Source organism: Gambusia affinis, linkage group LG03, assembly GCF_019740435.1.
Source record: "Gambusia affinis linkage group LG03, SWU_Gaff_1.0, whole genome shotgun sequence".
Lineage (NCBI taxonomy): Eukaryota > Metazoa > Chordata > Actinopteri > Cyprinodontiformes > Poeciliidae > Gambusia > Gambusia affinis.
The window spans coordinates 6,364,151-6,391,409 of record NC_057870.1 but is presented as its reverse complement, the minus strand read 5'-3'; the positions used below and the strand labels follow the sequence as shown (position 1 = coordinate 6,391,409).

At 40.4% G+C, this 27,259-nt stretch overlaps 1 protein-coding gene across 4 annotated transcripts; it reads left to right on the top strand.

Moving 5' to 3' along the window:
* The first annotated feature begins 3,342 nt into the window (after positions 1-3,342).
* On the top strand, positions 3,343-27,203 carry golga3 (golgin A3). 4 transcript variants are annotated; one of them, XM_044111828.1, is made up of 24 exons: positions 3,343-3,633; positions 5,721-6,000; positions 9,486-9,626; positions 11,447-11,559; positions 12,199-12,905; positions 12,996-13,104; positions 14,687-14,993; positions 15,999-16,201; positions 16,297-16,434; positions 17,456-17,617; positions 17,708-18,076; positions 18,162-18,239; positions 19,507-19,770; positions 19,883-19,977; positions 20,198-20,414; positions 20,531-20,674; positions 20,780-20,977; positions 21,115-21,231; positions 22,004-22,143; positions 22,226-22,358; positions 22,584-22,706; positions 23,674-23,838; positions 23,936-24,102; positions 25,495-27,203. In XM_044111828.1, exons 2-24 carry the CDS (start codon positions 5,880-5,882, stop codon positions 25,682-25,684), a joined length of 4,401 nt encoding a protein of 1,466 aa, XP_043967763.1. In that variant the 5' UTR covers positions 3,343-3,633; positions 5,721-5,879; the 3' UTR covers positions 25,685-27,203. The 4 variants fall into 4 exon arrangements, with proteins under 4 accessions (XP_043967763.1, XP_043967761.1, XP_043967760.1 ...); XM_044111826.1 differs by having other exon boundaries at positions 9,486-9,752; XM_044111825.1 differs by having other exon boundaries at positions 9,486-9,752; positions 23,933-24,102.
* The last annotated feature ends 56 nt before the right edge of the window (positions 27,204-27,259 follow it).

The following is a 27,259-nucleotide window of genomic DNA, read 5'->3' as shown; positions in this document are numbered from 1 at the left end:
GCATGTTCTCCCTGTGCATGCGTGGGTTCTCTCCGGGTTCTCCGGGTTCCTCCCACAATCCAAAAACATGACTGTCAGGTTAATTGGTCTCTCTAAATTCTCCCTAGGTGTGAGTGTGTGTGTGAATGGTTGTATGTCTCTGTGGTGCACTGCGACAGACTGGCGACCTGTCCAGGGAGAGGCGGGTGAGAGGCGGCACCAGCAACCCTCACGACCCCACTAGGGACAAGGGTGAACAGAAAATGGATGGATGGATGGATGGATGGATGTGTACCTCGAATTAATTTTGCGCTTTTGTTTACATTTATACATCTCATATCTGCGCAATAGTTGTATAGATGTGTGCTAATATTTTAATAAGAATACATAAAATATATTATGGCACACTACAGCGCTACTTTCAGAGACTTGAGTATGGTTTTCCTATTAATGTTAGATATGCTTTTGTGCTCTATATCAAACGGTACCCCAGAGGTATAACTACCCCACCCGAAGCGGGTGCACCACCCCTGGGGTTTCAGCCTGTGACTGTTATTATTAAGTAGTTTGAAACGGTATCGCTCTTCTTCTTCTTCTTCTTTTCTTTCTTTCTTTCTTTCTTTTTTTTTTTTTTTGGTGGATGTGGTTTGTGAGTTTTATTGACAAAAATATATCAAGGAAGTTTGTTTTCGAAGATTTTGTAGTGGTAATATTTATTTATTCACAGTAGCCTACTCCTAAAAGGAGAAAAGGCGGGAGGATACGCAGGTAAGCTAAAAATCGGAGAAAGTCACCAGTGTTTATGTTTGGTGCATTTTTGTATTTAAAATTATTCACGCGGAGTCAAAGTACAATCAGGGTAGTGTAAATGATAATTAGCCCACACCATGTTTACTGTTTATGGGATAGGCTATGCTTTAACAGAAGGGTGAATGTGGCTTAACTCAAGTTCTCGAAGCAGAATCTGGTTTAATCTTATTACGTAACGCGCTGGCGTGATATAACAGCAGCACTTCACGCACTCAGTGGATCATCTGGGGGAAGGTTCATGAACTGACACCAGAGGTTTAAAGCGTGTCTCATATGAGAGTTACACAGCTGGAATGCGGCGATCAGCTGCAAAGCGCGAGAATGAAGGCTAGAGATTCAAGAGTAGACGCTGCATGACTCTTGCGGCAGTGTGGCCGCCATGTTGTGAGTGGCATCGTTGAGACAAATGTTGAAACTGAGGATTTAGCAGCACAGAGACAAGTTTGTCTCCCAGGACATGTCCAATTGATAAATGAAAAGAAGGGGGAAACAGCACAAAATTCAATTTCTTTTTACAAACATACCTTGAAAAAACAGAAACACAATATCTACATAGGAATTTCTGAACTAATACATAGGAATATAACCAGTGTTTCTGAGAGAGTTCAGGATGTTTGGACAGCTTTCTGCAATTTCTCTGCATTTCTTAGTTTTGTCTCAAAAATCACGTTTGATGTCAACCCCACAATTTAACAATTGAACAATGGTGTTTGTATTAGGCTCGCCACAACATAATATAATATATTGTTTGTTTTCTGTTGTGTTTCACTTTCACCTACATGTAATATTTAATTTTGGTTGCCATTTCTTTGACTTGTCTTATTCAGTCTCTTTTCTTTTAATGACGGGACTTTGATTGGGATTTTTGCCAGTAGCTTGGCCTCACATTTGTGTTGTTTTATTTTTGTCTTCTTTTTAACAGTGCTCACAGTTCCCTACAGACAATATTTTACCACTCTAGATCAGGGGTCTGCAAACTTCATCATTCAAAAAGCCATTTTTGTCCTCAGTGAAGCTAAATAAAGCTAGTTTGAAGCTCTGAAGGTTACCTGACTGTAAAAAAGTAGTCTATTTATGAATATCTACCTTAGGAAATGTGCTGCCATTCTTAAAGAACTACATTTTTGTAACATTTTGGAAGTTATAAAATTAGAAAAAAAACATACATCTTTTGCTGGACAATGAAAGCAGACAGTTTCCAAATTAATGACAACAAAAGTTAGACGGCAAAATGTTAGTGGTATTTCTAGCGTCATCTTGTTGTGGGAATTCAATGCAAATATTCCATAAAAAATCCTTCATCCCTCATTTGTTGCTATCTATCTATTCTTACGACCCGTCTAAGGGTGGCCAGATCATAACATAAAAGGATCCATCCTCTTCAGATCCCAACCAGCTGACACACACAAAGTTGAACATTTTATAATGTTATTTATTTAGAGGATCACTCACAAGATTCTTAAATAAGAATAATTAACCCCTTCACCTCCAAAATTCTCACCTTCTTGAAATTTCCACTATTTCTTTGTTCTGCAAAGTTATATCACTTTTGCACAGCAGAAACAGACTTAAAGCTGTTGGAAGAGTAAACTTCTGGTCTGATGAGTAAAAATCAGATCAGAGAGCCAATAGGAATCAAAGAAAAGAGAATTTTTTGAAGAATTCTAGTTTTTCAGGAGGCAAATCAAAACTCAAAGAATACTGTCTGCCCCAACAAGCACTGCACTCCGAATACATTAAAACAAATGTCTATTGTCATATCAGTCGATGTCAAAAGAAAACAGCCACTGACAGTCAACATGCACCAGGATTGGCTACAAATCATTTTAATAACTAAAACAAATTACGTAGTTAAATAGTTAAATAGGATTTAAGTGACTCTCCTGTTACTAAACATGAGTTTGACAAAAGCTTTGTGACAATATTGCATTTACAATTTTTTTTTTAAAGTGTGTATCTGAGTGACAAGGCTGTCACAGTTGCAACAGCAGATGTCACTAGTGAGGAATGAATGAACCTTTGGGCAAAAAATGGGCTGGGAAGCTTCATTGCTTCACGAGGCTTCATTTGGCCATCACTAGTTAAGAGACAAACAGTGTGGCCAGTTGAGATGAGCTCAGGATGGAAGACAGGAAGTCCAGTCAACAACTTTTTTATCCGTCTCCTCTGGGAAACTGTCAATTGGATGTCTCCGTCTTCTGGGAACCAATCAGAGACAGACAGCTGTACACTCATATTTGCATTAATTAAGTTGACGACGCCAGTCGTAACACTATCTATCTATCTATCTATCTATCTATCTATCTATCTATCTATCTATCTATCTATCTATCTATCTATCTATCTATCTATCTATCTATCTATCTATCTATCTATCTATCTATCTATCTATCTATCTATCTATCTATCTATATATATATATATATATATATATATATATATATATATATATATATATATATATATATATATATATATATAATCGAATTTCGAAACAGAGCTGTGTCGGTTAATAAATCGAATTTGCCACACATACTATGGAGGACCGTTTTTACTGGGCAACGAAACCACTGCAGTCTACTTGCTTCTATTTCTATACATTTTATCACATACGACACACTAGAAACTATTCTCGCCATGTTATGATTCGTGTAATTAATATACCAGTGTTATTAGCATTTGAAGGATAACATCCGAATAATTTATATATCATTCAGTAAACTCTCTAAGAGGACAGCTTTATTTCATTTTCCTTTTTGCACAGTCGTTGTCTGTTTCTCGTCGGACGGGTAAAGGAACGGAAACTAAACAGCCACGTAGTAAGCGGCGAAGCTCACCTAAAGGGTGAGTTTTTATTGTCCTTTAGGGAATTTGTCATCTTATCATTTGCACTTTGGTGCGGTAATATACTTACGTGATGTTGGGTAATTGGTTTGCCTCCTTACAATTTTCCAGAAAACGCCTTTCAGGTGGCGTCGTTGATCTTTGTTGCTAGCAACTTAGCAGCGTTAGCTTCCCTTTGGGTACACACCTAGCTGTTTTGTTAGCATGCTAACCAGCTTTAGCCACATACAGCCTGGTCTGTCATCTGCTTCTAGCTGGTGTCGGTGATCCCTAATAACCGTGCTAACCAATCTTTACGAAACATCTGGATTCTGTTTGATCAGTTATGGGTTTGAATCGTTCCACTGACCTCCTCTACACCTGAACTGCAGTACGTAACTTGTCTGCTGTACAATAGGTAAATTAGCCTCCAAGCCAAAGGTTGTCATAGTCTACTCTAAATAACATGATGCAAAACACAAAGGAGGTTTGGGTGATTCTACGGTGACAGTCCCCCTCAGTTCAAAAGTGAAATATTTGCCCATTAACTGACAGAATGTCACTGCTTATTTCCACAGAATTTTGCATTTATTGTAAATGCGCGCTGACCGATTGTTCTGGTGCATTCATGGACACTGGGGCAAATTTCCCGAAACAATTGAGCAAACAATTTTGAGCAGGTCCTCGAATACAAAGTCTTTGATATTTACATGATTTTTTTTCCCTACCGCAGCTGCTGTTTTTGTAATTCAGTTCAAAAATACTTTATTTATCTCAAAAGGAAATTCAATGTTGTAACGCATATCACCCAAGTATCTTCTGAAAGTCATTGTGGGCTGTGATGCTGCGGAAAGAAAGGATCTCCTGTATCAGTCAGTCTTGAAACGAATCTGGAGACGCCTCTGACTGAAGTCTTGCAGTAGACGGTCTCATGACAATTTATTTCCTCCAAAAACTAAAAGCAGATTAATTTTGTTTCTGTGCTTTTAGAATAAGCTTTGTTATAAATTTCATACCATAAAGTAAAATGTAAGCAAAGGTTGTAGTATATGAATGAAGTGACACTTGCCTTGTCAAAAAAATGTCATTCTATTTTCATGACCACTATTCAGGTCAAATGTGATGAGAATGAATTGTGTCATAGACAAAGAGTAGGCCACTTACTTTTATTGTAATAATGGAGACCGTAACATTTTCATATAACCTAGAATTGAGTTGTATTTATTTGTGTTATGTATGAGTTTGTCTTGGATATTTCTTATTTATTCAGAGATCAGCATCGTTTACACACAGTTGGATGTGACAGTAAAATAGATTTGGTTGGCTTGGTAATTCCTTTAATTTCTGAAGTTTTTTATAGATGTCAGAAGTGTAAAAGGTATAGTCAAAAAAATGATAAAACTATTGGTATTTCAACTAGACAAGACAGCCTTGTTTACAATTTAAGTTTATTTTAAGGGTTTTCAATCTATTTAACTGCTGTAGCAGCTTGTTACAGTGCTTAACTCTGGCTTATTGGGGCCTGCCATGCAAAGCAATGGCAGCACCTATTATTCTACACCCAATGGCGGTGCAATAATATTACCTTGCATTATCTTTTTCTCTCATACTGAATGCTAATGAATCGCGGTACTAGTGCATGCTGCATACTGCATTAGCATTAGCCTTTTCCCTAAAATAAGCTTTTAGCTATTTGTCTTACATATTAGCCATGTTTATGACACTGAATGTAGGAAGTAAATCTAAGGAAACATTCTAATAATACCCCACATGCTACTCACAGCATTTAGGGTTACATTAGCATTTGGCTAATTTTAGCTTATGCACTAATTTTAACATATTGAATGGTGCAAGTCCAGGTTCATCAACATGCTTGATACTCTTCACATGCTGTTGATTACATTGCAGCTTTCTTTAGCATTGATGCTAATTTTTAGCATCAGAACGCTGGGTCCAAACCGATGGGCACACTTTGCAGGCCCCAGTTAAATTTCTTCAGGAATTTTCTAGTGTTTAAAGTATGCTGTGCTGTTACACAACACAAGCGGACACTGGTGAGAAGCTGCAAGATAACTGATGTATTAATTGTCATTCTTTTCTCTCCTCAGACAGTAAAGTGTTCCTTGGCTCAGACACGTTCCTGGGGAGCCTCCGTCCCCAGAAAATGCTTTAAATAAGACGTCATTTGCAATAAAGCGCCTGCTGCGCCGTGGCTGTTGCTCTTCTCGGTGGAAGTGGGTTGTGGTGGTAAATCAGAGGCTGTTGAGATGGAGGCCAGTAGAGAAGACCCAGTAATAAGATGCGAGGAAGAGGAGGACTCCACTGTGGAAGTCAACGCACTCAAAAAAGGGCTGGAGAGCATCCAAAAGACAAACGAGCTTCTTAACGGTGAGCGCTTATTCTGTACAGATAAGGATTATTTCAATTGTATGGTTTTGAGTGAATGGCATGCGTTAACGTTAGCCACCACCCTACACTGCGTGTCAGTGATGTAAAGAAGGTCGCTGGGTAACTGGATCAGTTATGAAGAAATGGGCACGAGACCCCTTGGGCCTCCTCTTCATTCCTCCATAGTATCACATATACTTTGTTCAGTTTCACCTCTGCACTTTGTTCTGCAAATGTCCTTTTCGCTATGCATATTACTGCTAGTTTGTTTCTCCACAGTGTAGTTTTTTGGCAGGTCTGGCCCGTTTATGGTGATTACTACCAAAGGCTGAGCTTCTTACTGCTCCATGTCTCACAGCTCTTTGAACTAACATGCTAAATAACTAAACTGAGGTCTCATTAGTCATCAGCTATGTTTGCGTTCTGCGCATAGCAAGCTTTAGGAGGGGTGTTACGGCCCGGCTCAGCTGGCCGCAACAAAAAATAGAGAGGACACGGAAACCAGACAAAGTTTTAGCCTTCTAGAGGCATTTTATTTGAAAAGAACCTAATTGTCTAGGGCAGTGTTTCCCAATTCCAGTCCTCGGGGCCCCCCTGTCTGCATGTTTTAGGTCAGGGGTGTCAAGCTCCAGTCCTCAAGGGTCGCTGTCCTGAGGTATTTAGATGTGCCACAGGTACAAAACACTGGAATGAAATGGCTTAATTACCTCCTCATTGTGTAGACCAGTTCTCCACAGCCTTGCTAATGTCCTAATTATTCTATTCAGGTGTGGTGCAGCGGAGGCACATCTAAAAGTTGCAGGACAGCGGCCCTTGAGGACTGCAGTTTGACACCCCTGTTTTGGGTGTTTCCCTTCTGCCACACACCTGGATTGAATCTTTGGGTGATTAACAGGCTCCTGCAGCACTTGGTGGCTGCAGAAGATGTCATGCAATCATTTGAATCAGCTGTTCCGGTATAGAGGCACATCTAAAGCATGCAGAGCAGGGGGCCCCCCGGACTGGAATTGGGAAACACTGGTGTAGGGGATCCATGGATGACAGCCCAAGATGTAATAGATCCGCACTCCTTTAGCCTGAACCCTCCCCACCAGGGAGTCCGGTTCTCGGCGAGGCCTGGATCTCCAGGTTGTCTGCGTCTGGTATTTGCGTCGGACAGCCAGCAACTTCAAATGAGTGGAACGGCGCTCCTTATATACCATCCAGGTGTCCACGTAATTAGAAGCACCTCCAACAATCGAGGACCTAATTGATAAACCATTTACCGCTACACAGCACACACACACACACACACACACACACACCCACACACACACACACCCCTACACACCGTATAGCAGGGGCCGGGGGGAAAAATAACTGTTTTAATCTTTAATTTGTAAACAGTAGGGGGGAAAAATGCAATTAAAAAAAACATAGAACAGCTTTACACACGACAAGCTGTATTTTTTGCAACCTTTATTTCTGATTTTGGGTTTTTAATGCCAACCTAAGAAAATGTTGCAAAAACCCTGTTTCACACACAGCTTTGGAGGTAGTTAATATGTTTTGAAGTTTTATTGACTTATATATATTTTTTTATATTTAAAATGCATATTGATGCGGGCATCAAGATCTCCAACTAGTGGATATGCTTTGGGCATCCACTCTTTCCCCAAGTCAATGCACCATTTGAAATTGTGTGTAAACTCTATAATACCAGGATGAGCAGCAGTTTTGGCAAATATGGCAAGTTGTGATAAATCCCCATTTTTCCAACACTTTTCTCATGTTTATTTCTACCATTCTTTGGTTGCTGTAATGTCATTTGTCAGGTGTGGACGTTGACGTCAGCGAAGCTTCATCCAACTGCCAGTGTATTCCAAATGTCCTTCGTGAAATTAATATTGCACTCACTGATATTACAATTACTATGTATGTACCAATTTCTTCTGTGGATGCCAAGTGATGTGCACAGATTAATAGTAATATTTTTAAAAATATATATATTTTTCTATTTTTTTATTTGATAGTGACTAAAAGCTTTGTTACTTTAAAAACACAGGTCAGACAGTCTTAAAAAGGCTAAAACGTCTTAAATTCTGCATTCAAAGCCAAGACGTTTAAATGCCTGAAATGTATTTTTAAAGAAATTCAAGTTGGTCTTAAATACGCTAATCACAAGTCTTAAAATTATTTCATGACAGGAATGTTCAATCTTCCATATAGTGTTTTTTCTTGCATGACTTTTCTGTCAGATAAAAGTTTGAGTCTCACACAGACGTCTTCATTATGTTTTGTAACTCGAGGCGGTCGGTAGCTAGCTGCGACTTAACATAGGTAATAACCCTGGTTATTACCTATGTAATAACTAGTTTTTCTCTCTGGATAAGTGTAAATTTCTGACCAATTGGCTGGACGACGTCCATTTTTTTACCACTGCCTCACTTCTGTTGTCAGCCCATACCAGCCAGGAAGATCCCCCAATCATTCCCGATGATTTTCATTCCAGCTGGCATTAAAAATGTCTTAAGTTTTACATTTGGGTGTGTGCTGTGTTAGCACGCCCCACGTTTGGAGGCCTTAGTCCTCGACGCGGACGTCACGGGTTCGGCTCCCGGTCCCGGCGACCTTTGCCGCATGTCTTGCCCCCTCGCCTCGCCCTCTTTCCTGTCTGCCTACTGTCACAAAAAATACGAGCCACTAGCGTCGCAAAAACTCTTTGGAGAAAAAAAAAAAAGTTTTACATTTGGATTGCTCAAACCTGCAGATATCTTAGTTGTCACAATACTTTGTGGGTTTGATCAGTTTAAATGGTCCATTGCTTAGCAGATAAATAAAAAAAAAATCCTAAGAATCTCTGAAAGCAACAAATATGTGTCTGTTAATATTACGTCAGCCTCTTCCAATCCTTAAGCCAGGTTTTGTTTATGATGTAACTGCTACTAATGAAGAAGCAAATAGTTACTTGAACAATACGCAGTTGTGCAAAAGTAAAGGCAGCCGCAGGGAGGTTTTAGCAACCTAGTGTTGCTTTAAAATCACAACATAGTTGCTCGACAAAGCTGATCAGCTGGTTTGTCAGGACGATCGCATCTGCTGTAGCTGGTTTCTTGGCTACGTTTCACCTTCCGTAGAGGAATGCTTGCTTAAGGAATTTTCAAGGTATGTTCACAAATGAAGTTAACAACGCCTAAATGTGTTCGAATATTATCCGCAAAGCTCATAGACGCCTCCCATTCTCCAGAGAAATGTCTGCTGTGGCATATTTTGAGGAAATCGGCAGGGGGAAGAGTTGTTGTGCAAGATGTCACAGCTAAACTCTCCAGACAATAACAGTACAAGTGATGAGACGTGGGAGAAAAAAATGAATTCAATGAACAGGACAGGAAGCTTCGTGAAGAGAGGATTGTTTACCAGTTAAATCGCCATAGAAACGTAATGCTCCCAACATTTCAAAAATCTCCCGAAAGCACTATGACGTTTTCCATTCCCCTCTATTTTAGGTCCTCTCTCTTCAGACGCGCTGCCAAACGGGAACGGACCGGCAGACGGCCTCGGTGCCGCCGGAGGCACCCTTCCAAACGGATCCCCTCCGCAGTGCAGCAGCTCTCCCATCAACCCGCCGAGCCAAGAGTCCTCCCCAGGTGTGGCTGCTTATCCACCCATGACGGTAGTGAAGGCTGAAGGCTCTAGTGCTGAGGTCAAGGTTCACAAGGGTGACGCTTTGCAGTCCCTCAAACTCAGTATGCCTATGCAGGAGACTGAACTGTGTAAGCAAAAAAAAAAAAACAAAAAACAAAGCAACAAAATATCAAGAGTGAATGCCCCTTTCTGTCCCTTTCTCTAATTTTAATCCCTTTTTTGCTGTGGAATGCATTGATTTTTCACTTGTGAGAAGGTTTCATTGGAAGTCTCTTAATAAGTGTGCTGTTTTTCTGCATTTCTAATCTGGAGTTGACGGATATCTTGATCACTTTTTGCTGTGGGTGTTTTTTTTGGAACATTGTGTGGGATAATGGCTGTTTTGGAACTAATGCCTGTGTTATGTTAACTTTTCTTTGGTGATGTTTCAGTTTGGTGATGTTTCTTTTTTTTTTTTTGTTATGATTAATGCTGTTTGTACGCATGAGAAGACTGGTTATTTAGTTTGGCTCCTTATTAACTTCTAACGGGAAAATAACAGCATCATAACGGCATGAATCTGCTTAATGTGCGACATGCAGGGTTCCTACACTGTCTTGGTTTTGTTTTCCGTGTCTCAATGGGGATGCAAGAACACAGAACTATACTGTGTGATTGTATTTTTTATATTATTATAGGAATTGGAAATATTGTATCCATGTCATTTTAAAATTGCACACGGTGAAATTGCGATCGAAACCGCATTGTTCAGATATTGGGCATCTGTAGAAAACCACGTTTGCAGAGTTAATTCTGTATGCTAGCTTCTCTGAAAGACTAAAACAAAAACAAAAAAACTAAATGAAGCTTGAATTTGCTCAGAAAATTAGTTCTTTTTATACAGCCTTCATATATTACCTTTAGTAAACATTGGGAAAGACCCAACGAACCCAACTTAGTTTATGATTGTGGATGTTAGGATATTCTTGTAACTCGACTCTGTGCTGTCCTAAAGTTTAAATAGCTTTCTCTATTTTACGCTAGTTGTAAACCTAGTTTAGTAAAATGAGTATTATCTTGTATTGAAGAAGATGTTTATAAGAAGATCAGCTCATAAGAACAATATACTTCCGTAAATGCTGCTACGTGTTCTGTACTTTCAGTTTACAATAGATTATTGTTAGGAGTGCGGTGATTGATTGGACCCAATTTTCTTAATTTTGGACGATGGGTGACATTAGAAGCTGATCTTATCTACCAAAAACACCCTGTGTCCCCCTTTTCTCTGCCATAAGCGATGACTTACTAAAATGAAGAAAAAAGAAATCACTGCACAGTTGCCAATTTAGCAACTTTTTTGCCAACATTTAGTGACTTTTCAGACACCTCTACTGACTTTTTCCCCCCCCTTAAAAGCCTCCAAAGTGACAGATCTGTGTATTTTGATTATGTAACTGAGTGATAGTTATTAAAAAAAAGTGAAGAATTGGAATCAACAGGTCACAATTTTTAAAGATTGGTGATCGGCCAGAAAACTGCAATCGGTGCACCCCTAGTTGCACGTAAATAAAATAAAAAAAAAACTGCCGGAAAACTAAAATTTGAAAAGTGTAGGAACCCTGTACGAGTCTCTTACTATTCCACAGGGATGTTGTGCAGCTCCATTTTTTATTTTATTTTTTTTAAATACTTGCTTTTCAAAGTGGCCTTCCGGGAAGCTTTACCCATTAACACGGCAACATCTTCCTTGGAATCGAGAGACGTTGTTGTGGCTTCACTAGTTCTGCTGTAAATTGTGCGGTGAGGAAGAGTCTTCAGTTTGACCTACCTTCTCTCGCTGCAGCCAACCAGAAACCATGTCTGGAGATGGAAAACGAGGAAAAGATTCGCCTGGAAGCTCGCCGGCGTCTGGAAGAGCAACTCAAACAGTACAGGGTTCAGCGGCAAAAGGAGAGGGTGAGTGAGTGCTGCCACTGCTTTGCTTTTATTCCTATACTTATGTCATCTTTGAGGAATCCAAGTTTGCTCTTAAAATGAGGCACGCTCGAGCAGAGCTACTGCCAAAACTTGATATAAATCAAATTATTGCCCCGATTTGGATCTTACGAGCTCAACCAAAGGAAAATGATTCCTTTTTTTTTTTTTCTCTTTTTACCACCTGTGCTCTAATCCATTTGTTGTGTTCCTGTGCCTTCATGCTGCTGCTTATTCACTCATTCAGCTGGATTAAAGCTGGGATTAAATTTCACACAGAACAGCTCATTGCCTAGCCAGGTGACTCTGAAGGCAGTCAGGTGCACTGGAACTGGAAGACATTTTAAATACTAAGAAAAAGTAAATAAAAATACAGGAAAAAACCCAAAATGTATGAAAACAAAATTGTCCTTCAAAATAAGGGGCTTGTTGAGACCAAAACACCAGACGGAAAACTTTTGTCAGTTTTTGGTGGAAAGAGAGAGAGAGGAAAACGATAAATGATGCAAGTGGAAATTATTGAGCTTGTTTTAATGTACGGTATCATGCGATTAATTGATTTATTGCTTATTGCGATGGGTATAGTTATTGATAGTTTTTATGACTCTTTCCTCTTCCCAGGCTCATCGTACCCCTAAAAGCCGGCCCTTCAGTACTCTAGATCCTGAACTAATGCTCCATCCTGAGGCGCTACCACGCGCTAACGCTGTTGCCATGACCACAGAGTATTCTTTCCTCCGGACCAGTGTTCCACGTGGCCCCAAACTGGGCAGCCTTGGAATTCCTCCCAGCAAGGAGAAGAAATCCAGATCTCCACGTCCCAGTAAGATTCATTCCTTAGCTGACTACAAGTCTCCTGAGAGCGAAGGCGGAGGGGGCGGCGGCGGCGGTGCTGGAGGCGGGGGCATGACCACAGCAGATGTCAGCCGGTCCTCCATCAGCTCCGTGTCTACGCTGTCAGAAGTCAGCATGCTGTCAGAGAGCAGCGCAGACTCGAAGGCCAGCACTTCGCTCCAGCTCAACGACAACAGCTCGGAGATGGACGGCAGCGAAGCCGGAGCGAAGCCCGGCAATGACGGCAACGACAGCGACAGCTCCTCCTACAGCAGCGTGTCCACGAGGGGAACCTACGCGACGCTCTCGGCCGCCGTGGAACGGCAACAAGGGCCGTACACGGTGGAGGGGAGGGAGATTGCCCCCGAGGCCATGGGTCAGTTCCCGTCGCTGCAGGAGGTGCTGCAGGCGGCGAGCGACGAGCAGCACCTGCTGGAGATGGAGAGGGAGGGAACGGGAGAGCTGCGCAGCCGGAGGGACAGTTTCTCCAGCAGGTATTGAATATTGTGAATATTGTGTTGTCCTTTTTTTAAGATTATGATTCTTTTTACTTTCGCTAACTCTTCTGCATTTTTAAATTGCAGCGTTTCTTTGGAGAGTTCAGTGATGGGTCACGATGAGATGCTCCAGGTGCTAAAAGAGAAAATGAGGCTCGAGGGGCAACTGGAATCCTTGTCATCTGAAGCCAGTCAGGTAATAAGCCACTAATGTCATATTTTTGCTCCTTTCATATAAAATATTTACTAATTAAATCAACAGAGGAAGCTGAATCCCATCTAAGATGTTCACTATATAAGAGTTTGTGTTTTTAAAATACTAAGTGGTTTATGAGAATTTTTTAATACAATGTCTTTTTTTGGATTATGGGAAACTTTTCTTATCACCATTTGTTCTTATTTATTGGTATGTGAGGTCTTTTAGTTTTTAGTCAGGAATGTAACTTTGATTCCTTGTTTCTTCGTTGTTTAGTGCTTAATTAATTACCAATAAAGTAGACTTTAAACAGTTCGGACAAAATTAATATAGAGATTTTTAAAAATCATACAGAGTAGAATAGAAATATCCTTATATAGTCATATGGTAGAGAAATTCAGGTTTAACAGCAAAGATTAAAGAAAGTATTAAAGATATATAAAAACAAATGAACAAAATGAAGAAAAGCATGCTGGGCATTAAAGACAAGAATATAGCCTAATCAAACTGTGATTATTGGAACTAATTGCCCTGATCCAAGGAATGTGGAACTGAGCAGGATATGTATTTCAAAATGTACATAATGTGTTTGTGTATTTTTAACCAGACTGTTTACAACATTTAAAATACCAAAGTTCAACTTCACAAGATGCTCAACATTCCTCATTTTATTTTTTATTATTGTTTTTGTGTATGAATTCTCATAAAATTACTACTTCCTTTTCTTAATATTCTGACTTTAATCTGGTGATACTATGAGATTATTCTTGTATCGTTACGACTTTTTCTAGTATTACTGTGACTTTTTTTATTTAGAGATTATTCTTGTATTATGTTTGACTTAATTGTCATGAGACTTTATTCTGATAATATGATGACTTTATTCTTGTCAAATTACAACTTTATTCTGGTAATTTTTTCATTTTTTTTCTTAGCCTAGTCCTAGTACTCTGTGGTGTTTCCAAATCCAGTTTTTTTCTAAAAGTTGAGAACTCAAAAATATAAAACAACCTTAATGTACCTTGTAAAGCCTTCCTGTTATCTCCTCAAAGTCTTGTGCTTACTCATTTTGTCGCAGTCTGAATGAATTATATGTCTCTACATGTCACAAAAAGTACAGTTTTTTAACCCAGTAGGTCTACACATCTCTGTGCTTCATCTGACTTCATTTTAAATCTCTCACTGAAACTGAAAGTAGCTTTCTGTGGGTTTTTTTTTGATGCATAATGATTTTTCTTTTTCTTTTTTTTTTTTTTTGCCTGAGATAGTGCTGTGGTCAACGCAAGCTGGTATTACTTAGTTATTGTGGAAATAACTAACCAGAAGAAGTGTTAATGTTGACGGTTGAGATCGTTTCCCCCAGTATGGAGTGGACAAAAACGAGACAAATCACAAGCCAAGAACTAAATATGTAAACATCTTTAAATGTCATCAAAAAAAGCTGAATATTAAAAGCATATTGGAAAGCCACAGATGCAGCACAAATAAATATGTACATTCGTGCCACCCATAAGCTATTGCTGCTCTGTAAACTCCTGGAAGACTTGGCTGAAGTTCTCTTACTACTCCCTGTTGCCTCTAGGCTCTCAAAGAGAAGACGGAGCTCCAGGCCCAGCTTGCTACAGTGAACGCGCAGCTGCAGGCCAAGAGAGAAGAGGCTCAGATCAGCCAGGAGAGGCAAAGTGCTCTCAGCTCAGAAGTCGGCACGCTGCGCCAAAACTGCAGACAGCTAGAGAAGGCTATGGTGGAGCTCCAGGGCAGTTTGGAGAGCAAGAACGCCAGTTTGACCTCTCTAAGCAACGACCTGAAAGTTTCTGAAGACCAATACAACCGGCTGATGGCGAAGTTGGAGGAGCTGCAGAACACGATGACTTCAAGGGACAACACAGGTGACTTAACAGAGACAGAAGGGTTTCCTTTACATGTAATTGATCATTGCGCCACCATACCATCCATCCATTTTCTATACACCCTTTGTCCCTAATGGGGTCGGGAGGGTTGCTGGTGTCTATCTCCAGCTAACGTTCCGGGCGAGAGGCGGGGTTCACCCTGGACAGGTCGCCAGTCTGTCGCAGTGCGCCACCATACCTTAAAGTTAAAATATATATATATATATACAGAGAGAGAGAGAGATAATAAATCTATCAAAGATCACAATTGTTAGTTCAGGGAATTCTTTTTGAGAGTACTATGCTTATCGCGTTACGCTTCCACTCGGCTGTCTCGTGGATAATTCTTTGATAATATTTTTTCATCCAAGAAAAGAGCAGGCAGCTAAGCTAACCTTATACTAGTAATTTATGTTATAGAATTTGTCAATTTAAAACAGAATCTCTGGACCATTTGAATAGAAAAATAATTTTCTGGATGAAAAATTGTTTCCGAATCGAATCGTGGCCCTAAAAATCGGAATTGATTCGCTACACGCTGAAAGATTCACATAACTTATTTACATGTATAAAGATATAACCTATATTTATAAAAGCCATAATCCGAATTTGAAGGGAAATGTTGAAATTTACTTTATTTGAAAAACCAGCACCGCCGACTCCTTCCAGTCCAGCTGAGAAGCTAGCGACTGTGTGCTGCGCTGTGTTCAGGAGTGAAGAAAAACACACACAGTTCAAAGTAGAAGGAGAGAAAAGATGAAATAACGTTACCTAAAGAAAATCAAGTTGAATGATGCTGTGAAAACAACCCTAAAGTTAACATATGTTGAATTTGAACAACAGTAACGTATGTTTCAGACACAGCAGCTCACCATCATGACTTAAAAAAAAAAAAAACTCTATCCTTGAGGAAATCCTGGACCTGTGGAGATGAGCATGTTTAGAAAATCTAGCACAATTAGAAAACTGTTTTGTTTTTTTGTCAACTGTCATTATTTTTCGCAGTTCATGACTTGCGTCAGCAGATGGCGGGCCTCCAGGGTCAGCTGCAGCAGGTCCAGCTGGAGCGCAGCACCCTCCAAAGCCGACTGAAGACCTCCCAGGCTGAGATCGACTCGCTGCAGCAGGTCAGGCAGTGGTACCAGCAGCAGCTGGCGCTGGCCCAGGAGGCCAGGGTGCGACTGCAAAGCGAAATGGCCAACATGCAGGTAGGAATCAGCCGCGGTGGCAGTGATCTAGCAACGCGTCGTCAAGACGTTGCAATCGAGACAGGTTGCTTTTAACATCAACCTGTCTCTCGAAGGCGGGGCAGATGACTCAGTTTGGCGCCATGGAACACCTGAAGCTGGAGAACGTGACGCTTTCCCATCAGCTGACCGAGACCCAACACCGCTCCATCAAAGAGAAGGAGCGCATCGCTGTGCAGCTGCAAAGCATTGAGGTATACATTGAGGTTCAGTGCTTGAAATCCTTGGAATTGCTTGACTCTCAGTCCGATGTGGAATGTGCTTGATATTCAAACTGCACTGTTTTATAAGAAATGCAATCCAATGTTTGATTTTGTTTTCATTTGTTATAATATAATAATAATATAACACCTAGAGGTTCATCGTCTCATTTTCCAGGGGATTTTTACAACAAACAAACAAAAAACAGTATTAAAAATCGTAATAAGTAAATCCGATATGTAACAAACATTTGAACACGGAAAACATTTACAGTTGAAACCAGACATTTTCTTACACATAATGAAATCCACACACACTATTTCTTATTCTTTTTTTTTTTCTTTTTTTTTTTAACTTTATTTTTATTGGAATTTTTAGAATATTTTCAAAAAAAAAAAAAAAAATCAAACACTACAAAAAGACAAACAAACAAAAATAAAGCAGAACAAACAAAACAAATATAACATAGTGGGGGGGAGACTCTTATTACAGTATCACAAGATTCAAGGGTACCGTTCGTATCCAAAATTAGTCCTGTAACGTTGATGTGATGTTTATCCATTTTTCCCATTTGTCCTGGCATTGTTCTTCTTGTGTCCTCAGTCTATGTCACACACTATTTCTTATTCTTAATGTGTCAGTGATTTATTGATCTGTTGCAATTGACTTGTACTTTACATATTAAATGTCATTAAAATAGTTTTTTCTTTTTGTTAAATTAGTTTTGTAATGTGTGTTGAGAGAAAAATTGTAAAACATAAAATTTTGGGGTATTTTAGTTTTCCTTTTCCCATCTGTAGAACCTGGAATACTTTCTAAGACATTATTAAGAACAATAATAAGCAGTATCAAATAATAGTTAGCAATTGAAAGTGACCTTTTTTTTTAGTTCAGTTTTAATCTCCAAGGTGCGGTGTGGAAAAAGTTTGAAAACTTACGTTGAAATTGCTTGAAAAGTAATTGGAAATAAAAACCGCCGGGTTCATTGTTTGAATTTTTTCGTCTGTGATGCAGGCCGACATGCTGACCCAAGAGGCCGCCTACAAGCAGATCCAGGACGCAAAAGCCATGGCGGAAGACGACCTGCAGCACAAACTGGAGGAGTTTGAGGAAGAGCGAGAGCGCCTGGTGAAGCTGGCTAACACAGCCACGACGCTGCAGAGGGAACTGGAGCAGGTAGTTTCTGCAAAAACCAGAGAAAAGCCGACTTGGGCGGTAAACTTTCTGACCTCCTCTGACGTACGTCTTTCGTTTCTTCCGCGATAGGTCAAGTTGACACTTTCCCAAAAGGACTTGCAGCTGCAGTCGCTTCAGAAGGAACACCTGGAGCTGATGCGCCAGCTGACGACGACTCAGGAGACGCTACAAACCAAAGAACAGTCCATCAACCAGCTGGAGGCCAGGTACCAGGAGCTGGAGGCCCAGCTGGACGAGCTGCAGACGGAGAGCGCCGCCAAGGACGACACCATCCAGTTCCTCCAGAACGAGAAGATCGTCCTGGAGGTGGCGCTGCAGGCCGCCAGGGCCGATAAGAGCCAGCTGGATGAGGGGGCCGCGCGGCTGGGCGAGGACGTCCTGGTGGCCTCGGACGTCCTGGACCGGCTCAGACAAGAAGTCCAAATCAAAGCTAGTCAGGTAGAAAACAAGAGTGGAAACGGTTTGTCGTAGTTTGAACACTTTGTTGAGGGTCACTTATTTAAAAATGTTTCAAAATTTGCAGATAGAATCTCTGCAACAGGACAATAATTCTCTGAAGAAACAAGCGCAGAAACTAAAGGAGCAGTTCCAGCAACAAAAGGTAATGCATCTTCTTCTTTTATTCTTTTGTTTTTTGTCGTCTTTATTGGTAAAATCTGAAGAGAGGACATAAATGTAGAAATTTGTCCTGAATGTCCCAGCTGGCTGACGGTGACGTTGTTGTGGGAGGATGCCAAACGGCAGTCAGCTTCTCTGACGAATGCCTGAAGTGCTGGTTGACGCGCCGCGCTGCACGGAGCAACGGCTGCTTTATTGCTCTTGACAGGCTGTCACGCAGAGGGTGGAACTGATTGACAGAGCAACAAAAAAAAAAGTTCAATTCACTGCATTTTTAAAAGTTGGAGCTTCTTGTCGAAGCGTCAGCGCATCAAATCTATGAAAGCAGTTAGCCGCCGACGGCGACGGGTTTTGTGGAAAATGCGGTTTGTGTTTGGCACAACGTATCAGTGTGAGGGCGGTAGCAAAAGCATAAAGTTGTCAAATGTGCTTCATGCTGAAAAGAACAAAAAGCTAAATATTTCTAAATATGAGCTTTGTACACTTTGGGTAGTTATTTATTGTCCCACAGTGGGAAAAATTAGTTGACTTTTTGTCTCATTTGTTATATTTTATTAAGTTATATTTACCTATTTAAAGTTTCTTTTTAAAATACCCATACATTGCACAAAACTGTGTCTATTAATTTATCTTGTACTGGGGCGTGCTGTGGTGGCGTAGGGGACAGCGCGACCCACATTTGGAGGCCTTCAGTCCTCGACGTGGCGGTCACGGGTTCGATTCCTGGACCCGGCCGACATTTGCCGCATGTCTTCCCCCCTCTTTTTACCCCTTTCCTGTCAGCCTACTTTCACATAAGGGACACTAGAGCCCACAAAAAAAAAAAAACCCTGGTGGGGGAAAAAAAAATAAAAATAAAAATTTATCTTATACCTTGCCAATTGTTGCTCTCTTTAGACATGCTAAAGTTCCTAATGCAGGCTTACTACATTTCCTAATAGTCAATAAGGAGAAGAAAACTGTTTTTGACCTGTAAAGTTTATTATTATTATTATTATTATTATTATTATTATTATTATTATTATTATTATTATTATTATATTCAGACAATGAAGAAAATAAGGTTGTTTTACTCACAGTGTTATCTTAACCTCTGACCCGAGTTCCCAAATGATGCAGTAGGATTAAAACAGCGTTTTCGGTCAAAGCAAATATAAGCAAGACATCTCTTTAAAAAAAAGTTCTTTCTGAACATTTAATCAGACTAAAACAAAACAAAACAATAAAACACAATGTTGCTGAATGAACAGGTGATGGTGGAAGCATACCGTCGGGACGCCAGCTCCAAGGACCAGCTCATCAGCGAGCTGAAGTCCACCAAGAAGCGCCTGCTGGCTGAAGTGAAGGACCTGAAGCAGGAGCTGCTGAGCGCCCAGGGCGAGAAGCAAAAGGCCGAGCTGGAGCAGGCCCGCTTGCAGACGGAGGTGGCCAGAGTTCAGGAGCAGATGAACAACATGGAGGCCCATCTGCAGGCCATTCAGACGGAAAGGGATCAGCTTGAAACCCAAATTCAGGTACCGCTGTTTAAATCTTTTTTTTTTTTTTTCTTTTTAAAGGAAATTTTCGGTTTATTCAAAGTATACTTTGTTGTGAAGGAAAAATATCTTCTGTCCCCTCCTTACTCAGTCCCTGCAGTTCGATCAGAGCCAGCTCACCGCCGCGACTCAGGAGAATGAGAGCTTGAGGAAACAGGTGGAGCAGATGGAGGCGGAAGCCAAAAAGTGAGTCATGTTCAGCTTTGGAGATTTCAGCCGTTAGAAACAATCCAACACAGACCATTTATATACATCTCAGAAACACAAACAACACGGTTCTCGTACAGTGTCGATTTTGTCTGAGGATTAACCCGTCGCAGTTGTGCGCTGTGTGCACGTGTGTGAAGAAGCCTGCCCGTTTTGTTCTGAGCGGGCCTCCTGTTAACTGCTACGTGTGTCGAAACAGGGCCATCTCGGAGCAGAAGGTGCGCATGAAGAGGCTGGGAACGGATCTGACCAGCGCTCAGAAGGAGATGAAAGCCAAACACAAAGCCTACGAGAACGCCGTGGGCATTCTGAGCAGAAGGCTCCAAGAGGCTCTGACCGACAAGGAGACGGCAGAGGCAGAGCTAGCCAAGCTCCGCGCCCAGCTGTTGGTTGGCGGAAACAGCCAGGCCTTACAGGTGAAGTTGACAGAGCTTTCAAAATCTTTAAGTGAATATTCTTTTTTTCTTTTTTTTTCTGGCAGAAAAATCTGATTAAGTGGTTAAAAGCTGTTAAAATGATATATTGTATTCAGGAAAAAATTGAGGCTCTGCAAACCGAACTGCAGACTGTCACAAAGAGCAAGACCATGTTGGAAAAGGAGTTACAGGAAGTGATCACTCTCACCTCCACGGAGCTGGAGGATTACCAGGAGAAGGTTCTGGAGCTGGAGGATGAGGTTAAAATAAATACATAAATAAATAAAAAAGCTTATTTTATTTTGATCTTTCAGAATTTCTCAGAGTTCATGTTCTGGGTTGTGTTTGTTTTTTTCCCCCCACAGCTCCAGGAGTCACGCTGTTTCAAGAAGCGGATCCGGAAGTTGGAAGACGCCAACAAGAAGTTGGCGCTCGAGCTGGAGCATGAAAAAGGGAAACTCGCTGGTTTGTCACAGTCCCATAATGCACTGCGGGAGCATGCTAACATTTTGGAATCTGCCTTAGCAAAGAGGGAGGCGGATCTCGTCCAGCTAAACTTGCAGGTGAAAAAAAAAATTACATTTGCAACTCAGTTTAGGCAACCAGCTTCTCTATGGTATGCCTGAAATGTTGAAAGAAAAAAAAAAGAAAAACGGATGTGAGGACTTGGCTACATTTTTTTCTTCCCGTTTCTCTTTAGGTCCAAGCTGTTCTTAAGAGAAAAGAAGAGGAGGACCAACAAATGAAGCAGTTGGTTGAGACTTTACAACTCGCTCTGGAGAAAGAGAAAACCAAAGTGAAAGACTTGAAGGAACAGGTATGAAGAATAGCAAGGTGAAGGGTGAACGGAAGCAGTTAAAAGTCACACACTGTAGCACAGCAGGGACCAAACTCCTTAAGATTTGAATTCATTACACTTCCATGAGAGGAATTCAACTTTTACATGATTGATATCTAAATTTAAGGGTCTGCATGGTCTAACGGATGTTTATAATCTTTAATTTCAGCTGAATTGGTGGAGTCCCAGTCATGCTACAGCTAATTTTGTCAGCTTATTGTATTGGAGTAACGATTGATTTAAAACTAAAGAGAAACTTTGAATAAGAGTTGCACAATATAACAAATCGCCATTGCAGTATCAATATGAATATTATGGCAATGAAAATAAATGTTTCGGCTATAATATCTGTTTAGATATTATATTGAATATGCATATAAAGGCACATTGTATATGCATGTACACAATGCTTTGGCCTTGTAGAGAAAATTGGGAACTGCAGCTAATTATGAAAGGTGCAAATGGAGGACAAAAGTTTGTATCTCTCTAGATTTCATGTAAAATATAACAAGAAAGGCACCAATGAAGAGATCCACATGTAATAACAGAATTTTATGCAATTCAGCTTGACCATGTAAAGAATATAGAATTATATCTCATAGCATATCTCATAGTTAGAAACTAATATATAATTTCTAAAAAAAGATTTTCATTATACATATTTGTTGCGTTCTTTAATTCTGCGTTAGAACTTGGAGATTCTGTAAAACTTTGCTCTTTTCAGGTTGTAATTCTATGATGCGTCCTCTAGGTGGCAGCAGCAAAGGCAGAGGCAGCCCATAACAGACGGCACTACAGGGCGGCCATGCTTGAGCTGTCAGAGATCAAGAAGGACCTGCAGGCCAAAGAGGACCTGGTGAAAGCTCTGCAGAACGAAGCTCTGAAGCTGCAGTACGTGCACGTTGCCCTGACGACTGCAGAAATAATCTATGGTCGCGTGCATAATACATGTGGAACGTGTCTCGCTCCGCAGGGCTCAGGACGACCAGCACGCTCAGGATGTTTCCAGGTTCCAGCAGGAGCTCGCTGAGGCTCATTCCCAGCTCCAGATCCTGCGAAAACAACTGGATGAGGAACTCGCTAAGCAGCCCCTCACCAACCAAGAGGTATAAACTCCCCCAAAGTTTATACCTAAATCCCAGAAAAGCCACAATATTCCTGTTGATGCTTTTCTCCTGCAGTTCCTTTTGTAGCCAAGGCACTTTGGATGTGCAGCCTTTCAGTTTTATAAAGACTGATGCAGTTCTTTTTTTTTTCTTTCTGACCCATCACTCGTCGTAGATCAAATATCTTCAAGTTGCATGGATGTCTAATATTTTCTGCTGATTCAGGTTGAGGACCTGAAGTGGGAGGTGGAGCAGAGGCAGAGGGAGATTGAAGCACAGAAGCAGCAGCTGGAGATGGTGGAACAATGCCACCACAGAGAGCTGGACAACTTCCAGATCGCCCTGCAGGCAAGCCTCCACTTTGTTTCTCAATCTCGTCCCATTTAACAAACATCACGGATCACCTAGAAATTCCACCTCCCCGCAATAGCAACATCTTAATAAACACAAACTGAAATGAAAATATTAGTCTCTTTACTCACGAATGAGAAAAGTGGTGCTGCTTTGTAAATGTGACTGGCCATGAATAAGTTTACTCAGGCCATTTTTCCAGTGGTTAAAAAAACACAAGCAATTCATAAAAAAGAAAAAGAAAAAAAAAGTTCTTTCTTACAAGTGTTGTATGTGTTAATAACATTTTAGGGCTATTTGTAATTTAGAAACATAATAAAAGAAAAATAGACTCAAGTTGCTTTGGCAGGCACAAAAATCTTCTTTCGGCACAAAGAAAGCCCGACATAAATAATAATTTCATTTTAGGAGTTAAGATGCAGTTAGTCAGCGGTGGGACGCAGTGCTGCTTCTGCCTCGTTACCATCACAGCTGCAGCAGTGCAGACTTGGACCTCCGTGCTGGTGGCATGCTACGTACCGTAAAAGTGTAGTAAAAATAAAACTTGCGCAACTCATGCCGAGAAATGGACAAATATTTCTGCAGACATGAATTCCTCCAATGGTGTAAATAGTCCTGGCATTGTTTTCATTCCACCAGTATCTTCAGTTTTTCTTTTGAGTGCCCTGCTTGTATGCCACTATTATTATCCATTATTATTTTTAAACCAAAACCTCCGCGTCGTGCTTTGAGGTCACGTCGCTGTAAATTAATCCTCGTTTACTCACAGTAAACGAGCATTAATTCGCGGATCACTGTTTGAGAAAGACCGTTGTAAAGTAGACACACAAAACTATATGGAGTAGTTTAAGGAATGTTTAAGTCGAGGAATTGCTTTGAACAAAGCTACCTGTTCGTTTGGCAGGATGCCATGGTTTCTGCTCGTTGTGTTGTTTAAAATTAAAGTGCAGCTGTCTTGTTTCAGAACATAAAGGTGGAGCTGGACACCGTCCAGGAAGAGCTGAGCAGCACCAGAAAGGACAAGTTCATGCTTCAGGCCAAAGTGGGCGAGTTGAGAAACAGCATGAAGACTGTCCTGCTGCAGAACCAGCAGCTCAAACAAGACCTCAAACAGACTCGTCTCAGGAAGGTAAGACGTCTTTCAGCTCCCTTTACACCAGGCTGTGTAAGAGTTGAGAGCTGACGTGACTAAACGTGTCCCTGTGATGATGTCGTCGTTGCAGCAGCAGCGGATGGAGCTGAAGAGTGACGGGAACCCATCAAACCCAGTAACCCCAGTTAAGATCCCAGACTGCCCGGTGCCTGCCTCGCTGCTCGATGAATTACTGAAACCGTCAACGTCTGTAAACAAGGAACCTCTGAACAACCTGCACAACTGTCTACGACAACTAAAGTAAGCGAGTGAGCTGAGAGTAATGGGCAAACTTTGATGTGATTTATTTTGATTTTATGTTGTACCAACACAAAACTCGACTTAATCTTTAGAGAGGAAGTAACTCTGGATGGGCTATAGAGGTTCACAACTCAAGAGGGAGAAGATTTCTTTTACAGGATGACTATCTGTTAGGCAGTCCACAAATCTGTCTGTTTTATGTAAAAATGGCAAGAAGAAAGCATTTGCTGGAGGAAAGTCACAGGAAATCATGTTTGCGAAAATCTATATGGGGAACATAGCAAACGTAGATGCTCAAGTGAGACCAGAATGTAACTAAAGCTAACAATGTTTAGCGAGGAAATGGATGTGGTAGAATGACTAATGACAAAATCCAGACTTAAATGCTTCTGAAAAGTAGATGTTCAGAGCTACTCTCCATCCAATTTCACTGAGCGTAAAACCATTTAGTAAAGAAAAAGCGGTGTAAACTTTAGACCAGGTGTGGAAAAGTACTGTATACATACCCCAAACAACTTACAGCAACATTATTGTTTAATCAAAACAAGTCTCTCTTGTAAATGAGATCTTGGATCTCAATGAGAGAACCTGTATGAATAAAGATGAAATAAAAATAACATGCATCAAATCAGGTACAGAGTATCAAATCAGGGCGGGGTTAACCATGCATTTTAATTTTCTTCCATTATTTCTCTTAGCATTACAAAGATATTGAAAATCATTTACTACAGGGTGCCCACACCGCTTTAAAAAGTCTTATGAAGTCTTATATTCTTGTATGTAAAATTGAGGCATTAAAGTGTACTAAAACTATCCCAATTAGCCTTGAGTACGTTAATCTGAGGTCTTAAATTTTCTTGTGACCGCACTATTTATTCTCGTTTTGTCTTTCCAGTTTTTTCAATTTTTCTTGCGGGAACTTTTTGTCGAGCAAATATTTGAGATGCGCGCAAACATTTTCAGTTCGGTGTTTGAGGCCAGCGCTAGCTAGCTGATAATAGACCCTTGCTAGCTAGCTGGCTAACTTTTTTGCATCTGTCACCGCCAGTTGACTGGACGACGTTCGTCTTTGCCATGGGCAAAAAAAAAAATCAAAACTGGGTACTACTACCTTTAAGATTAGTAAAATATCATAAAGTATGCAATTTTCTTTTGACCATATTTGTAGTGATACAGGTGTTAACTTTCCTTCATAATTGTCTTAAAAAGCATTAAATTTGAGTTGGTGAACCCTGTATTTCCTTTTCATTACTGTGGCTTTATTGTGTTCTATCACTTGAAATTCCAGTAAGATGCAAATTAGTGGCAGGTATTGATAGATTTTCAAGGCACTGTATTAGGTGTTGTCACATGGCACTTTGGATTCAAAAGCCTTTTCCTTTTTGCTCTTAGGGAAGAGATGGACAGCCTCCAGAAGCAGATGGAGGAACACACAGTGACTGTAAATGAATCAATGAACTCATGGACAAACGCAGAAGAGGGACTGGCTGAGCTGGGATTTGACAACAGTACCTCCAGCTCGCCAAGTGCGGCAAAACGTGTTGTGGAAAATAATAACGAAGCAGAACAGCAGCAATCATAACTACACAGCCCTTTCTCAGAGGAAGCAGGACGGGGGGTATTATCCACAAAGGCACTTTTGAGCCCCCGTACTCGCTTTCTCTAAAAAGAAATTGCTGCCAACATTTGGCATTCCTCCCTTCAGCACTCAAGTGCTTTTGCAGAGTGCTACTTTCTATACCATAGCTTTATTTTTTTTTGTTTATTTTATGGGTTAAATTTATGTTATGCATTTGTCACATTTATTTATTGAGATTTAAGAAAAATTAGAATGTTTGAAAATAATTTCCTTATGAGGATCCCCCCTGTAAATGTTTCAGAAATGGCGTAAAGATGAATCCTGTCCCTTTCAAATTAGATAGTTTTCTCCACTAGATTCCAGTAAGTCCTCCCTCCTTGCAAAATCGGTTGCGTCGATGCTGCTCAGCGATGAATCGTGATTTTAAGAAGAGCTTTTGACAGAAATTACATCCTGTTCTTCCACATATTCGTGCCTGTTTTCTTGTGACGTTTCCCATCTGCTATTTTGCTAATACCAACTTCGGTTTGTACTGAAACTATTATCACTCCTGTTCGTAAAGTTAGACGTCATGTACAGTTGGGCTCAGACAATTATTTTTTTTTTGATTGCCTCTTGTTAAAATGCAGTTTGTGTCAGGTAATCATATCAACTTTTATTTCCAATCTGTAAAAATATTTCTGTTATGTTAGTCTAACATGAACTACAGTAATTTGTATGCAAAAAAAAGCCTTAAGCAATGTTAAAAATGCTGTACAGGACGAAGCTGTTTGGAATGAGTGTCTTTTCTGGTCAGGGTCTGTGCAAAACGAGACGTTGGTGTACAGGTGAACTAATCCTTACTGAAGAGCTGTTTATTGTTAGTAAAACACATGAAGTGATATTGCACACTAGATGATCAAGAGTGAACTGACAAAATGAGCTGTTAAAATGAAATGAAAAGTTACATCTACTAACAGCAGGTACTATTGCTTGTTTATTTTTGATTGTTACATTTGGTACTTACTGTATTTACAAAGAAAACAAAACTTGGATTCACCAAATGATATTGGTGAACTCTGTTCCTGGGGTTAAGGGAAGGTTCACTGTTTTTCAGAGGTTAATATATAAATATGTGTCCTTTTTGTAAAATTAACTGATCAGCGTTATGTTGGAATAACAATTTAACGACAAATCAACCAGGATTTCAATGTTAGGGTTGTGATGGATTGTTTCTTTCTGCATGCAGTTGTGCTGCTGCCCTTTTGCTCCTGGATTGTAATTATTCGTCCTATACTACTGTATTCTTGTAAACTATAAAAGGGACAATATTAAATTGTTACTAATACCCCTCTTCGGGGTATTAGTAACAAATGTACTCAAACTACACTATAAATTTATTTTGGGATGTCTGCATACTTACTCTGGCTGTTTTGTTCTTTTTTTTTTCGCCCCCAAAGACTGGAATTGTTCCCGATGAAATGTTTGTTTTGAAAAATGTCATCGCATTTATGATAAAGAAAGTTGCACTATTCATATTCCATCTCCTGTCGTCCTCTGTGTGGTTTTTAGGTATTGTCCCTTACAATTCAACGTTAA